General features: G+C 40.4%; 1 protein-coding gene across 1 annotated transcript; it reads right to left on the bottom strand.

Moving 5' to 3' along the window:
- Window positions 1–864: 864 nt before the first annotated feature.
- LOC101984009 (olfactory receptor 5V1-like) lies at window positions 865–1,812 on the bottom strand. Its single transcript, XM_005357607.2, has one exon. It carries the CDS (start codon window positions 1,810–1,812, stop codon window positions 865–867), a length of 948 nt encoding a protein of 315 aa, XP_005357664.1.
- Window positions 1,813–17,299: the final 15,487 nt, after the last annotated feature.

Raw genomic sequence — 17,299 nt, 5'->3', positions numbered from 1 at the left:
GTAACATAGGTGCACAGAAAATAATGAAACTTTCAGAAATTCTCACCTAAAATAATAGATATTGAGAGGAGTAACATGTTAACTAACAAGATTTAGCTATTCCTCACAGTGTTTGTGAACAATAAAACTAATAATAATCGTTAAATATTTATAGTAATTTCTCAGTTAAAAAAAATAAAATGGTATCTGTAGAGAGGGCTCAAAGGTTAAGAGCACAACTTGCTCTTCCAAAAGACCCAAGCCCAATTCAACCACACAACTGACAATGACAACTATCTGAAACTCTCATTACTGGGCATACAGTGACCTCCCTCTGGCATCCACATGGCTACTCACTACTATCTATAACTCCAGTTCCAGAGATCCAACACCCTCATATGGATACTGTGAGCAACAAGTACAGGCAAACACACAGGAATATCAAGTACAATAGCACACATGTGCAGGCAAGGACACATGTGCAGACAAGGACTTCATGGTCATGAATAACAGTCTTTTTAAAATAGTAAAACATAATAAGAAAAAGATAAAGATCTGCAACTACATGATAGATATAGAATTGGGAAAAAAATAGAAAATAAAGATACATTAAAAGTAATTATAGGCATGAATATAATAGAGATTTTGATACAGAAAAGACAGCAATATATACAAAGCACTTCTGATAGCATATATAACCTATTCAGTCTCAAATACTTTTATTTTCCAATTATTAATTTTATTTCAAGTAGATATAGCGATGTGCATAATAATATCTGAGTTTATATCAAGTTTGTGTTCAACTCCATTCTGTGAATACATTGTTTTATTATTTTCCTACTTGTTTCTATAAATTCATTCTAAAGAGAGTGTGAGAAATTTTTATCATGCTTTCTGTGAATATATCTGAAGATGTAAAACTTTTCTGAGTGCTCCTTTGACTTCTGTGTTTCTCAGGCTATAGATAATGGGGTTTAACATGGGGGTAATGACCCCATATAGCATAGAGATGAGTCTGTCTCTGGCAGGAGAGTGTTGACTGGAGAACGGGCGGATATAGGTAAATATTGCTGTGCCATAGAACAAGAAGACGACAAGAAGATGGGAAGCACAGGTGGAGAAGGCTTTGCGCTTCCCTTCTACTGACTGGATCTTTAGGATGGTGGACACGATGTATATGTAGGAGATCAAAGTGATCAGAAAAGCACCAACACCAAAAATACCTCCTACCACTAAAACAAGCATTTCTGCTATGTAGGTGGATGAGCAAGACAGGGCCACCACAGGTGGGATATCACAGTAGTACTGGTTAACTCGATTGGACTTGCAGAAAGTCAGGCTAAAGGTGGACATTGTGTGGATGAAGGAGTTGAGAAACCCAGCTGCCCAGGTCCCCACCAACATCTGCACACAGCGAACCTTGGTCATGATGAGGGAATAACGCAGAGGGAAGCATATGGCCACATACCGGTCATAAGCCATCACAGCCAGCAAGAAAACTTCAGTCCCAGCTAGGGCCACCAGGAAATAGAGCTGCAAAGCACACCCAACAAAGGAAATGCTGTGATCTTCAGTCAAGAGATTTTTAAGCATCTTGGGGACAGTAGCTGATGGGCAAAGTATGTCTAGCACTGACAGATTGGCCAACAAATAATACATGGGAGTGTGGAGCTTTCTCTCAGTCACTATGGCCAAGAGGATGGCCCCGTTTCCTAGCAAAGTAATCTGATAGATGATAACAAAGGCCACAAAGAGGGGATAACGCACCTCAGGGAGGTCAGAGAGCCCTATGAGGATAAACTGAGTCACTGTGGTAAGATTGTAGACATCCATCTTCTCTGTCCACAACGATGTTTCTAAGGGAAATGAAAGCAAAGAATAAATATTCAAGTGATAAATCATTGATCCTGGTGCTGAGAAAATGGGAACACAGCAGAATGTGCTGGAAGAAGAATTGTCTTACCTCTATCGTTTTTACTATTCTCTCATCATGGTAGATGTTTTTGGGTTTGTTTTGCCAGTATTTCATTGAATATTTTTGTATCTATGTTCATATGGGAAATTGGTCTGTAATTCTTTATTTTGTTGAGTCTTTATATGGTTTTAGTAATACAGTAACTGTGGCCTCATAAAATGAATTTGTCAGTGTTTCTTCTGGGGTTTTTGTGGAATAATTTGAGGAGTGTTGGCATTTACATTAACTAGTCTTTGAAATTCTGGTAGAATTCTGTGCTAAAAGCATCTGATCATTGACATTTTGGGGGGTAGAGGTTGGAAAATTCTTCTAATTCAGTAGGAGTTATGGATACATTTAAATTGTTTATCTCATCTTGATTTAACTTTGGTAAATGGTACCTATCAAGAAAATTATTCATTTCTTTTACCTTTTTAAGTTTGTGTAGTAAAATATAGCCTTATGATTTGTAAAGCATGTCTTATGATTCTCTGGATTTCCTTGATGGCTGTTGTCTTGTGGATTTTCCTTTTAGAAGTTCTAGAACTTCTGGGTATCCATATTTTTTCTGAATATAATAAAAATCCCCCATCCCATATCAGGAGAAAATTCACTGAGAAACTAAAGAAACTTTGAAAATTCATCTTTTTATTAATCATAGAAGAATCTTTAGGTTCTTTTATTTCATAATTAATTAAATGTTGATTTATTTTTCAAATTACCTTAAACTTTTGATTCATTTTGTCATATTTTAATGTGTATGTCACTACATACTAATTCAGTCTATATTAAGTTAAAATTAATCTATCACACAATTGCCTACTTCATATTTTCTATTACATAATTATCATATTATATAAACATATATATATTCATTGGTAGATAAAACTTCAAATTTATAGGCAATCACATCAACAATGGAATCAGAAACGTATGAATGACTCATATATTCAACTTGGAAAAAATAAAATTAGAAATACTTCTATAACTTTAACACCACATCTTTACAATATGAGCGATAGTATTTTCATTAATTCATGCATAATAAAGATGTTAAGCAGACTGTTTGGGAGAAGTTAGTCAAAAGCCAAAAATAAGTATTTTATTTAACTTGTGATTCTTGAAAACATTTTTGTACAACATCATATATTGACAATTCATAGAAAAACTGGTTAGAAAATAAAACCAAATTTTACATCTTATAATCCTTCTCCTATTTATTTTGCTTCATAAAAACAGGGACTATTTTCTTCAGTAAGTTAAAATTCACAGAAAAATAATATAAATGATACATAGTGATTTTATCCCCATAATGCACAAAGGTTTTTTTCATCTTTCCCCCATATAATACATCCCTACATTTAGAAAACTAAGACTAGAGAATTGTGAATTTGAAGCCACCCCAAAGTACAAAGCAAGGCCCTGTTTCAAAATAAAAGAAAAAGAGATAGGACTGTGGTATGCTCCTTTTCATTCTTTAAGCAACAACAAATTCGGAGCATATTTCAGAGTAAATAAACTTCTATTGCCAGTCACTTCAAATCTAGAAATATAACAAAGAAAACTATTAAAATATTTACAAAATATGTGTATGTCATTATGAAGTTGGTGAAAGGTGTTCCTGAGTGAAAAACAATGGCAATGATAGAAACAAAATGAATCATATCAATTATTAGGGTTTTGAATTTTAGAAGCCCAATGGAATGCTCAAATTTTATCCTATGTGTTAATCTTTCAAATATAGAAGAGATGAAAGCAAAATGGGGCTCTTTTTTGCAATAGCAACATCTTCAAGAACAAATGTTTACTTATCTACTAACTCAGTTTTTCTCACAGAAATTTGGCTCTTTAAAGATGAATTATAAGAAATATACTTTAGAATATTCTGGTTGATAAATTTACCCTATTATTAAGATTATATAATCAATATATACACAACAAAACCCAATAACACTTTATTAATTTTGTGTGCTATTGTTTCAATGTGTTCTATGAAACCTAAGGTCCTCGCTATACAGAACACAGGATTTACTCACATGCAAAGGCTTCATATATTTATCAACCCTTTTGTTCTAATATCAACATAATTTATTCTTAACAACTTGTGATGTAATTAAAAATAAAAGATTTTATCAAGAACAGTTCTCAGAAACAGGTTCTAGAATCTTATGTAGGTATCAATAGTTTCTAGACCAGAGATTTAGGGAAGCTTTATTAAATTTAATCTCTTCAAGTGTATTTTATGGTTATGTGATATAACTGAAAATTATAAACATGCAGGTGGGAATTAATGAAAAGACTATATGGAAAGCATTCCATTTCTACTGAAAATTACCTAGACTTTCTTACCATTTCTGACAAACAACTTTTCGTGTGGTGGATTCAAAAATTACTACACAGGAAGATTTTTTTCTTTTTAGAATAATCAAATTTCTGCCACATAGGAAAGTATAAGGAGATAGAACTTAGTAAAAATAGAGTATATGTAGCATAAATTATGACATATTTAGGACTGTATATTATTAGCATATCTACCAATAGCAATAAAATATTGTATTCATATTAAATTAAAATATATTACCAATAAATATTTTCAGCAAGAAAAATTAAGCTATCCAGCAACAAATTACATTAGTAGACAAAAATGAAATCAACACTTGTTCTTAGGACTCACACAATGGGCTGGTCCATAATTTATATTTTCCCATTGTCCCCTTAGGGATGCAGAATAACAAGAACTCTAGAGATAATAACCACATTACTACAACTTAGTAATAGGGACACAGAGATCATCAATTTGATGAAAGTTTTAATATAATTCTACATTACATGAGTGTCATTTTTGTTCCTTGTAATGGTTCATGGAACTGTCCCACCTGGAAAGAACTTGGCTAGTGCTAATTATGTGGTGTAAGACATATGTTGTCATTTTCAAGAGTTTCTTCTGCAGGTAACAATGACTTTTCCTGACATAAAAGGTTGGACTTGCCTCATTGGGTATGGCAAGACAGAATGCTTTGCAGTAATCATGTGGCCAAAGGAAAGCAAGAAATACATTGGTGACTTTTTGTCACCACAAACATCCTTCAATGAACATATCATCCCATTTTTTTTTACATTTTAACTTTCTTTATTTAAAAAAATAAAAACAACCAACCCAACCCTAACTAGGTATAAAAAAGCCTTTGTTCCAAATAGATAGTATACAAATGGTTTCTTTTTGTGTGCATTTTAAAGACTTAAGAAAGTTCTAATATCATAAATAATTTCTTCCTCAGATTGATTTTTGTAGAGCAGCATTAAAAAAAACAGTAAGTAGAAAAGTGTATAAATTTGTCATTTACAAAAAAAAAAGTGGTTTTTCTCTTTGTAGAGTTTCTTATGCAATAGCAAAAAAACCATTACAGATTATACTTTCTTTTTATTTTTTATTACTTTATAAATAATACCAATCAAAATTTCCACTTCTTCCCCTCCTCCCATTTCCCTCCCACTCCCTCCACACCCTCCTTCTCTTCCCCCTCCAGTCCTGAGAGACAGCAAAAAAAACCCTGCCCTGCCGGGCGGTGGTGGCACACACCTTTAATCCCAGCACTCGGGAGGCAGAGACAGACGGATCTCTGTGAGTTCGAGACCAGCCTGGTCTACAGAGCTAGTTCCAGGACAGGCTCCAAAGCCACAGAGAAACCCTGTCTCGAAAAACCAAAAAAAAAAAACAAAAAACCCTGCCCTGTGCGAAGTCCAAGGCCCTTCCCACTACATCCAGGCTTAGGAAGGTATGCATCCAAATAGACTAGGATCCCAAAAAGCCAGTACATGCAGTAGAGACAAATCCCAGTGCCATTATCATTGGCTTCTCAGTCTGCCCCAATGGTCAGCCACATTCAAAGGGTCCAGTTTGATCTCATGCTCATTCAGTCCCAGTCCAGCTGGATTTGGTGAGCTCCCATTAGATCAGGCACATTGTCTCAGTGAGTGGACCAACCCCTCATGGTCCTGACTTCCTTGCTCATATTCTTCCGCCTTCCACTCTTCAACTGGACCTTGGGAGCTCAGTCCAGTGCTCCAATGTGGGTCTCTGTCCCTATCTCCATCTGTCAGAGGACGAAGGTTCTACAGTGATATTCAAGATAGTCATCAGTTTGACTATGGGACAAGGCCAGTTCAGGTACTGTCACCTCCACTGCCTAGGGTCCTAGCTGGGATCATCCCCGTGGACTCCTGGGAATCCCTCCATAGCCAAGCCTCTTGCCAACCCCAAAATGGCTTCCTCAATTAAGATATCTCCTTTCCTGCTCCAATATCTGTCCTTCATCCATCTCAAACATCCCACAAGCTCTCCCCAAGTCTCCCCTTCTTCCCTCTACCTTGCCCTCTCCCCTTACCCTTACCCCATTTCCACCCCCATACTCCCAACTTTTACCTAGCGACCTTGTCTGCTTCCAATTTCCAGAAGGATATATATATATATATATGGTTTTTCTTTGGGTTCACCTTATTACTTAGCTTCTCTAGGATCATGAACTATAGGCTCAATGTCCTTTGTTTATAGCTAGAATCCACTAATGAGTGAGTACATGCCATATTCATAGTTTTGGGTCTGGATTATCTCACTCAGGATAGTGTTTTCTACTTCCATCCATTTGCATGCAAACTTCAAGATGTCATTGTTTTCTACCGCTGACTAGTACACTAATATGTAGATGTGCCACAGTTTCTTTATCCATTCTTCCATTGAAGGGCATCTAGGTTGTTTCCAAGTTCTGGCTATTACAAATAATGCTGCTATGAACATAGTTAAACAAATACTTTTGTAGTATGATTAGGCATCTCTTGGATATATTCCCAAGAGTGGTATTGCTGGATCCTGAGGTAGGTTGACTCCCAATTTTCTGAGAAACCACCACACTGATTTCCAAAGTGGTTGCACAAGTTTGCATTCCCACCAGCAATGGATGAGTGTTCCCCTTACTTCACATCCTCTCTAGCATAAGCTGCCTGGTATGTATGATTGACTGGTATGGCTGTTTTGCATTCTGATCTTCAGGCAAACTTTATTAATGTACAAATGAAATATCACTATACTTTCTCTTATGATCTTTATATGCATTCTGTAAAATAGTCACTTTCCTTACTATACAAATGGGAACGTAATATTTTCAGGGGGTAAATACCTTGCTTAAAAGTAGCATTAGCAAATATGACAGTTCACATTTTTGATGTATTTTTTGTTTTGGATTTTTTTTCTTTGCTTTCCCCTCCCCTGCTCACATTGCCTGTTTGATGCTTATCATGACTTCACATGTAGTGTGCAGAAACATTTAATGTTTTCAGCTTTGCTTTGATCCTTTATAGCAGAAAATTTATTGACTTTAAAAGGTAGAATAATCTCTATCTGCATTTTCTCTGTTTGATCAGCATTATTAGTTTGCTGTGATTACCTGAGTATCAATAAGTTGTATAGTTACATGTATATTTATATCTTAAGTCCTTTTCTGGAAAGTCCATAGCAGTTTCATTTTTCCTGAACTGTACTTCTTAATTGAAGAAAACTTTTTGTTCTTTTTTTAGTCACCCACAATTAATTCAGTAATACATATAATCAACTGGGCTGTGTTTTAGTTGGGGTTTTCTAGAGGAACAGAATAGTGTGTACCAGCATGCGTGCATGTGGTGGGGAGGATTATCAGAGTGCCGTGCACACTGCAATCCTAGAACCCGACAGTAGCTTATCTTTTGACCAGAAACTCAAGAATCCATTAGCTGTTCAGTCAATGAATCTGGCCATCTCAGTAGATCCCATGTGGTGCTGGAGTTCAGGAGTATTCCTGGAGAGCTGCTGGTCTTCCATCTACATGAGAAGTGGGAAGCAGTAGGTTCTAATGCTGGCAGATGAATGCCTCAGTCAAAGAATGATGACTTTCCAGCAAGAATGACAGTAAGAAGGCAAAGAGCAAAACCTTCCTTTTTCATGTACTTTTATGTGAGGGTCTTCCAGAAAGTGCAACCCAGAGTTAGGGTGTGCCTGCTCACCTCAAATGATTCACTCATGAAAATTCTCCACAGGCGTACCCACTTGCTTGGCTTTTATATGATTCTTGATATCATTGGGTTGACAACCAAGATTAGCCCTCATGAATTACCAATGGATTCAGCCGTAAAAGTCAGTGAAGCTGAATTAAGTGAAAAGTTTATAGATATAAACAAACTTTCTAGATAAAGTGCAGCTGTGCAGCCTTACAGTCTTTTATATGGGAAGATGTTAACATTTAACAAAAGGTTAATTTGACCAGTGTTAAAAGTATGGCAAATTTGACAGCATGTAATATTGTTTATTTCCTCCATCAACTTCACAGATGTTATTAATATTTGTGATTGTCTCTCTGGGATACTGCTTCTATAAATCTGTCAGAAATGCTGTTGGAGGAAATACTGATTAGAGACCGTTTAACGTGTATTATTAAATTACTAAAGAGATAGGAACCAAAAAGTTAATATCTCTTCTTTCATGGTAATATTTGACATTTGGAGGACACATGACTGAAATTATTAGTCTAGAGCTGGAAGGCTGTAACAGATCCGCAGTGTTCATGATGTGGGGCAGAGCAACATAATCGAGTTTTATCCTCTCGATACTTGGGCGCCTGTTTCACTAGAATTTCATCCCTGAGAATTCCAAGAGCCAGAGGAGGCCTGCTGCTCTGCCAGTGTGTGCTCCTGCTACCAAAAGGTCTGACTGGTCATTCATTACTTTGAGTGTTAATCTGTGTGACTTTTTCAAAGGACCTGGGAATTTTCAGCCATTTTTAGCTGTGGGTCTTGGAGCCAGCTCCACACTAGCACCAAGGAATGACTATATTAGCAGTTATTGCTAATGACTGTAGAGAAACACCTTCAGAACCTAACAACTATTGCTAATGACTGTAGAGAAACACCTTCAGAGCCCCCCAGGTATCCCTTATGGCTACCTCTGCTGTCTGACTGGAAACACAGCTGGGATTGCAATGATCACAAGTAAATTTAATCAAATGATTCAGTTTCTATTTTTTTAAAAATCTGAATGTATGAATTCAGTAAACTTAAAAAGCTGTAATGTGTGCAATGTAATATGTGCAGCAATTATTTTATAAGGTATTTGTTGTGCAGGATTAACCCATCTAATTGTTTAGATTGTAGAGAATAACCAGGCCTTTTTCTGTTTTTAAGAAATAATTATAAAAGGCTACCCTTAGTAATGTTTGTCTGAATTGTGTGTTAACTTGTTTGTTTTCTTTTATTTATGTGTGTAATTCGGAAAATGATTTATTTTGTGATATTTTAATTTTGTCTAATAAAAACATAAACAAAAATAAATAATATTCTTAATTGGGAAAAAAAAAGCCAAGACACTGGAGAAGATATGAACTCATTTTCTTGTGTGACCGCAAGATGGCTCTTTCGGGCTTTGGAGTCCCCGAGTTTTGCTCAGCCAGCCTCTGCAGTGAAGCAGGATAAAAGGATTTTCCAGTCGTCTAAGCAAAGATATAAATGGCCCTATTCTTCCGAGCCTTGCACAAAGAATTGATCTGGGCCTGCCTCCACATCGGGGAGACTGGTAACCTGGAGAAAAAGAGAAGTCAGTGCGGTTAAGTCGAGCACTGGGGAATCTGCTGAAAGCCTGGCCGCAGCTCCCGCTCCGTCCTGGAAACTGGGTCCCAGTGAACAATATAAGTTCTACTCAGTGAATGTGGACTACAGAAAACTGAAGAAAGAAGGCCCTGACTTCTAAACCATGAATCTCACCATTAAGCTACTTCTAAGGAAGGTCTTTCAAAGCCATTCGCACAGTTGTCCACTTCACCAGGCAATACTCCGCTGAATGCAGGAAATAATGTTGATTTCTTGGAGTTTATTACACTGATGAATAAATCTCTGAAACTTGATAACGTGTCATTAATTAATGCTGAAAATCTATATGGGACTTTATGGCTAGGATATATGAAATAAAATACTAAAATTCAAACCAAAAAAAAAAAAGGAATACCCAACGCGGCATAGCCTCCTGCTACCTCTGTTTCATTTCCTGTGGAATAGATACATAACGCTCTTTTTTTAATTTATTTATTTATTAAAGATTTCTGTCTCTTCCCCGCCACCGCCTCCCATTTCCCTCCCCCTCCCCCAACCAAGGCCCCCTCCCTGGTCAGCCCGAAGAGCAATCAGGGTTCCCTGCCCTGTGGGAAGACCAAGGACCACCCACCTCCATCCAGGTCTAGTAAGGTGAGCATCCAAACTGCCTAGGCTCCCACAAAGCCAGTACGTGCAGTAGGATCAAAAACCCATTGCCATTGATCTTGAGTTCTCAGTAATCCTCATTGTCCGCTATGTTCAGCGAGTCCGGTTTTATCCCAGGCTTTTTCAGACCCAGGCCAGCTGGCCTTGGTGAGTTCCCAATAGAACATCCCCATTAGTGATCCTAGAGAAGCTAAATAAGGAGAACCCAAAGAAAAACATATAGGCATCCTCCTGAATATTAACCTTCATCAGGCGATGAAAGGAGAAAGAGAGAGAGACCCACATTGGAGCACCGGACAGAAATCTCAAGGTCCAAATCAGGAGCAGAAGGAGGGGGAGCACGAGCAAGGAACTCAGGACCGCAAGGGGTGCACCCACACACTGAGAGATACATAACACTCTTTAAGGCCTTTCTCCAGCTTTTCCGGGTGCCTTCGCAAACAGCTCTGATGGCATCCACGTGAGGTCCCGCCCCGAGTCGGGAAACTATAAGAGGCTGAAATGACAAAATTTTGCCAAGGTCTTAGGCAAGTAAATCAGCCGCCGTTGCTGTGATGGATTTTATTAAACTTTATTAAAGTCTTCGTTTCTCACTAAGCACTGGTCTCACTATAGTCACTGTATATTCTCTGCATAAATGGGGGAACCAAGATTCGAAGGAACTTTTCCATTTGGGGAACAGTATGGGTATATATAATTCACATTTCTGAATATTTTCAAAATTAGCTCTTTCATATTAACATCGTGAAAAATTTCCCCACTTGCTGCCAGATACGCTAAATATTTAAATTCTTTTCAAGTGTTTTTAAAAAAAAATTCTTTTCCTTCTTTCTTTTTAAACATTATCCTATAATTCTGGCCAATAGCAAAATCTACCTTAGCAAAAAACAAAATAGCGGTGGAGAATGAGCTGGAGGATCCAGTGGGTAAGAAAGAAAGCAGGCACTCCAGTGTGTCTCTGGGAGAAACCTCTGGGCACAAACGTGGTGTTGGAACTGTTTTGTCCACAGTGGTTCAACTGCAGAAGGCAGGTGGACTGAGGGCTCTTTGTCTAGCCTTCTCATGTCGCATGAACAAAACACAAACTGAAGGCCACTCTCCTCAGCGAAGTAGGATCTGGCTCTAAACTTTCACCTCAGCCGAAGAGAGGCAAAAGTATCGCTCCGTGGGGAGCTGAAAAGAAGGCGCAGCTGTTAAGAGCCCTGGCTGCTCTTCCAGAAGATCTGGATTCAATTCCCATTACCCATGTGTTAGCTCCCAGCCATCAGGGGGTCTGATGCCTTCTTCTGACCTCCACAGTCACTTCTTTGTGGTGAACAAACGTACTTTTCAGCAAAAGTCGTACACATCAAACTAAAATAAATAAATCTAAAGCAATTGCTTTTTAAATCGCCTGGAGGAAATACACCAGCATTTTGAAAGTCAGTTGTGAGAGTTGCCATAGAGTCTGATATGACAAGAGCAAGAAAATCTTTGACCTCATCTGAATTTGAAATAAATTCACTGTTGGGATGTAGCCTTAGAACTGGAAATAAAACCTGGTGATAGAATGATGGTTTAGCGCATGTAAGGCCCCAAGTTCAATTATCAGCCCTGAAAGCTGTGGGTGAGGTGTATTTCATCCCCTGACTATGTGATCTCCAGATTCTGTACTATTTACCAACGCCTTGCACACAGCATTAGTAAACAGCGTTAGAAGGTAGCTGCATTTTAGGTCAAAAACACCCATGCACAGAGTGTCAAGAGGCTGATGCTGAGCATCCCCGAGTGGGTTGCTTCCAGATCTTAGGTCTTAGAAGTAATAATACCAGATCCTGCGAACCTGTCCCGTGCCTGGTGCTTGGCAGTACCTACATGCATGATTTTTTTTTTTCAATCCTGGTACTCTTCCTCATCAGACAAAGCTTTTAGCACCTCTTTCCAGGTAGCAGTTTGACAAAGTAACTCTGCAAAGTGGCGGCAGTAGAAACAGAGCTTGAACCTAGCCCTGGCCTACGGGGCTAGCATGGTCACTCAGGTCTGGGAGGCAGAGGCCGCAGTGGCCGGTGGCTGGGACTGGGGCTGAGGGCTGGAGGCTGGGGCTGCTGCTGCAGCAGCAGCATCGCTCCCCACTGCTGTCCAGCTTATTCCCAGCACTTGGTGTGTGGCAACTTACAGGCGGGTAGGGGAGCCCTCTCCGCTCAGACTCTCAGAGAGGATAATAATTGAAGCCGTGCTGCCTCACTTCCTGTTTCCTCCCCATCATTGTACAGACAAGAATGGGTTTTCTTACAATGTTCTGGCAGCAGCCCATGACCGGGGCCTGTGCCAATACGATTCAGATTCCGTCTGAGTTCTGGGCTACTGTTCAAACGTGTCCTGAGTCTCTCTGGGCCACTTTATCCCCTGCGCTGCTTTGAAATCCTGTCGTTAAGGGAGGGGAATTAAGAGATCGAAGTCTGAGTAGCACTGGGCACCCAGAACTTGGAAGCCTTGGGTCTCAAAGCACAAAGCTGACCACCCAGAATCCGGACCTCGAGGGAGGCCTGCTCGGCTCCAGAAGGACCAGACAGAGTCTCCTAGCGTACTGGGAGGGAGCCCCAGTCCTGCCCAGTGGCAGCAGCCCTTTGTGCGGCATTTGTTTTGTCTTCCAGGGCAAAGCGCACTCCACTGTCACTCCTTTACAAGCCGGCTCATCTGAAGGGACCAGTTAGTCACGGATTCCAAATCATTGAGGAGAGAAGGCATGTTTTTTTAGTAGCAGAGCTTCCCCCAGCCCTTTAAATCCTGAGCGGAATAGCCCATGACATCTAGTTCTTCCAATCTGGGTGCAGTGAGGAGGCACTGGGAAGTTCAAAGCTCTTTTTCAGCTTTCTCTGATCCATCTTCGTGGGACAGGAGTGGCACTAATGATAGTCACTGCTCAAGGCTGATCTTTCTAATACGCTAGGCACTTACTGGGTCTACGGATCTAAGGCAGTTGGAACTCCCTGTGGTGTGCTTGTTGTCACTGACAGAAGAACACGGAGTTCTAGTTTAGTGATACGTCCAGTCCGAGGACATACTTCTGGGGACTCGAGTGGTTACAAAGATGTCCATCAACATTCCCATCCCTTTATCGGGTAGCCAGGAACCACACACCCGAAAGTAGAGGAGTCGTTATACAAAAAGCTGACAGACTTCGTTTGTCTGAAACAGGAAGTAAACCGCAATGACTTAGGACAAAGGAGCCTGATATTTCGGTTTTAAATCAAAAATTGAATGGCTCTATTAGACCACAGAAATGAGGAGGAATAATGGTGGGTCTGAGTCTTCGGAATGTCAGGTTTCAGACTCTTATCTATCCTGGCCCTGTATACCTGAGGCTTGATCACCAAAGAGATTGTTTCCCCACAATGCATGCTGGGGCTTCTGCAGCAAGTGAAACTTGCAGGCAGCATTAACTGGTCTGCTTTTCTGGGTAGGGAAAGTGTGCCAGGGTGACTTTCAAGGCTATCACGAGCTATACAGTGTCTATGGGAACACTGTTTTGAAGACTCACAGGTGCACAACTAGGGTAACTGAGGCAGAATAACTAGTTAGGAAACAGTGACATCATGAGAAAGTGTTTCAAAATGCATCCCTTGTCTCCAGAGTCTGAGTTCCACCGCTTGCAGGTTGATGCCCAGTTTTCAATAGAAACATCTGTAAGAACTGTATCCCCATTCTGAGAAACTTCCCAAGCAGAATCGCTACAAAGAGCTATTGGATTATGCATAAGTTCAAACTCCCTGTGACCTATGGAGTTAGTAAGCTTCCTTTTGGCGAGTGTTTTATGTCTACTCACTGCCAGGCTACATCAGAAAGAGTCTCTTCAAGTGCTGGATCCTGTGGGTAGGGAAAGGCAATTTACCGGCACATACTTTCCCGAGGATCTAAAATGACTTCCATACTAAGCAGCTTGAAAACACACAAAGCGCACACGGAGCTACTGCGTCCTCCCCTTACACCCGCACTTGACTCAAGCGCATCAAGAAACAGCTTTGCTTCGCTCTGACACGTTCAGAGAAAAATCTTTCCTGTGGCAGATACCAAGGACCTGTGTGCACCTCCAGAGTGAGCGTCTCCCTAAAGCCTTGATGGAGACAATTCAATCTGCATAGCTGACCTTGCTGCATTGTAGTTCTGTAACAGTTACTAGGGAAAAAAAAAAAGAGACTACGTCTTACCCTCCACTAATCCCATTGGCTATGCAAGCTCATGATATATGATCTGTGCAACCCAGTGTTTCATGGAAAACAGTGATGAGGGCCAGGCGGTGGGGGCGCACGCCTTTAATCCCAGCACTCGGGAGGCAGAGGCAGGTGGATCTCTGTGAGTTCGAGGCCAGCCTGGTCTACAAGAGCTAGTTCGAGGACAGGCTCCAATGCCACAGAGAAACCCTGTCTCGAAAAAAAAAAACCCACAGTGATGAGTTCCCTTGAATGGAACTCCCTGATCCCCTTCTTTGGATGAAATAAGTGACTGGGGCATAAACCCCCATAGGTTCTGGCACACTTTTGAGAGATGGAAAGACATTAAAGCAGAGATACTGAGGCAAACTTGGTAAAGCTTAAACAGTTAACCGAACATAAAAATCTCCTTGGGATGTATGATTGCTCCTGCACTTTCATCACACTGGGTCCGATTCTTTGTCCGTCTTTCCCATCTTCATATCCCTAGCATTTAGCAGGGCCTGCTCTCAGCAGGTGGCTTAATAAAGACGTAGAGAAAGGGGTGGGACAGTTCTCGGGAGGTTTCCATAACACATTCCACCAGACTGGTGATCCTGGTATCTCATGTATGCCTTACCTTCAGGACCTATTATTTAGTGCTAGGACTATATGTCATAGCCCCATCTGGCCCTCTAAGGAACAAACTCCCTAAGTTAGGAACTGTGTTATTCTCATCTGTTCAGCTTCCTGCCTGGCACACAGTGGAAGGCACAGAGAAGTGTAGGAGGAGGGACTCCCTTGTTCATCCTGGCTGCCCGGCTAGCTTATCCCCGAAATAACCACATAGAAACTGTATTCATTAAATCACTGCTTGGCCCATTAGCTCTAGCTTCTTATTGGCTAACTCTTCCATCTCAATCTAACCCATTTCTATTAATCTGTGTATCGCCTCAAGGGCGTGGCCTACCCGCAAAGTTTCAGCATGTCTATCTCAGGTGGCGGATCCATAATTAACACCACTGATTCATCTTGATCCTGCCAGTGCTCAGAACTGATGTAAGAAGAAAGCAGAGAAGTCAGGAGAGTGCACTCTGGGCTGCAGTGGTACAGGAGTGAAGACGGAGTCCAGCACATCCATGGGTAGGGAGCCGTCAAGCAACTGTAATTACTATTAAATTTCTTAAACATAAGTTCTCTTAGGGGAGTCATGGATAACACTAGAGAGGATGACAGAAGCCGCACCTACAAGCAAAGACTTTGAAGTTGGCAAAGGAAGCAACAGGAAGAAGTCGTTCAAGAATTTTAAGGGAAGAAGTTCCAGCGGGTATTTTTTTTTTAATATCTCACTGTAGTAGAAAGGAATGGAGAAGACGGACGGACAAGAGGATTGCAAACCCAGAGACAAGAAGTTAAGGCATCAATAGAATGGGTCAGGTGACATGTACTGAGGGTTCACATCAAGAAAATATCACTAGCAGAGTAGAGGAAACAGACACAGGAGAGAATTTAAGTCAGTGTCTTTCAAACTGAAGCTCCAGCCCACTAATTACTGTGAGATCATTCTAGCCACTAGACCACCAGGGAGGTAGAACCTCAAGTCTAATGAACACTAGCTAAGTTCAGGAATAGATGGAAAAGGAAGTATCAGTGTCCTAGAACTCCTTGGCAAGAGCCTAAGCTTTGTTTGTTTCTTTTTTTGTTTGTTTATTTGTTTGTTTTTGGATTTGTTAAGTCATTTATTGAGAGAAGGAAATGCATCTTAATTTAGATAACGACCTAGTAACACTTCAATTCATTATGTAAGAGACTATACAAATATGAATCCTTATAAATGTAGATATGGGTCTATTGAGCATGATGTCAAATCATGAACGAAATATTTATACTAACTTAACAGGCCCCAGTAGCCATTTGGATGGGTGGGAGCAATGTGGTTAAGTTGACTGTGACTAATCAGTCTGAAGGTACCCTCGATTTCAAACATCGAATTTGGGGAGTTATGGAATTCCCAGGACATACTGCCTAGAGTGGATGTAAGTAACTGTCGAATGTGGAGGGAAAACGCTATAAGCACAAGGCTGGGTTAGGGTGGGTTCATCGGAACCCACAGAACAGATGGAGGTGTGGGAAAGTCACCATCTCCCAGAGGAAAGCCAGGAGTGCAGCAAAGAAAGACAAAGGGGCTCCGAAGAACACCAATGAGCAAGGGCTCCAGTGAGGAGAGAAGACACAGGCACAAGGTTAAGGGAAGGGAAATGAGGTCCCGTAATCATTGAGTGTTTAGGAAAATGGAGCATCTCTTTTTCTATGTAGGACAGTGGGACCTCAGTGGGAGCAATTCCTGGGGAATGATGAGCAGAGGCAGAACAGACTATGGATTTAGGGATTCCTTTGTATGTGCAACTTGCCGTCTTAAACCTGGGCATTCCCAGGAAACTAGAATATAGATTGCACTAGACTCAAAATAATAAAAGTTCAAATAGCCAGCGAGGTAGAAGCAAACATGTGGGCTCCTCCCCCAGAGACTTGACTCTTGGTTAAAAGTTGAGATTTTCACTCAATTTTTCCTCTCCCCTTGCAATTTTTTTAATTTATGCTCAAAATTTACTTCCAGAATGTAAGGGGAAATGAGGAACTAGGAAGGCTGACGATCCAGAATAAAGACAATAAAGGGAGTGATGTTTTCTTGTGGAGCAGGGGCAGCAGGACCCTGGGCCACAAGAGTAGGATGAGATCCTGATAGTTGTAGAGAGAAGTTGGAAGGGTATGGGGAAAGGGGTGACTGAAACAAAGGGTCTCTATCTTGCCAGTAGCCAGTGCTGTGAAAATGTGTATGTGGCAGCTTGAATGAACATGAATGAAGAGTTGGGACATTATGACTCTTAAAACTCATTCCAGGAATCAAGAATGACCAGCTGAA

Source organism: Microtus ochrogaster, chromosome 22, assembly GCF_000317375.1.
Source record: "Microtus ochrogaster isolate Prairie Vole_2 chromosome 22, MicOch1.0, whole genome shotgun sequence".
In the NCBI taxonomy this organism is placed as follows: Eukaryota; Metazoa; Chordata; class Mammalia; order Rodentia; family Cricetidae; genus Microtus; species Microtus ochrogaster.
The sequence above is the reverse complement of the archived record's forward strand: the minus strand, read 5'-3'. Positions and strand labels throughout refer to the sequence as shown.

Coding starts and splice junctions, on each gene's coding strand:
- LOC101984009 (XM_005357607.2), bottom strand. CDS start 1,812: ATGGATGTCTACAATCTTACCACAGTGACTCAGTTTATCCTCATAGGG.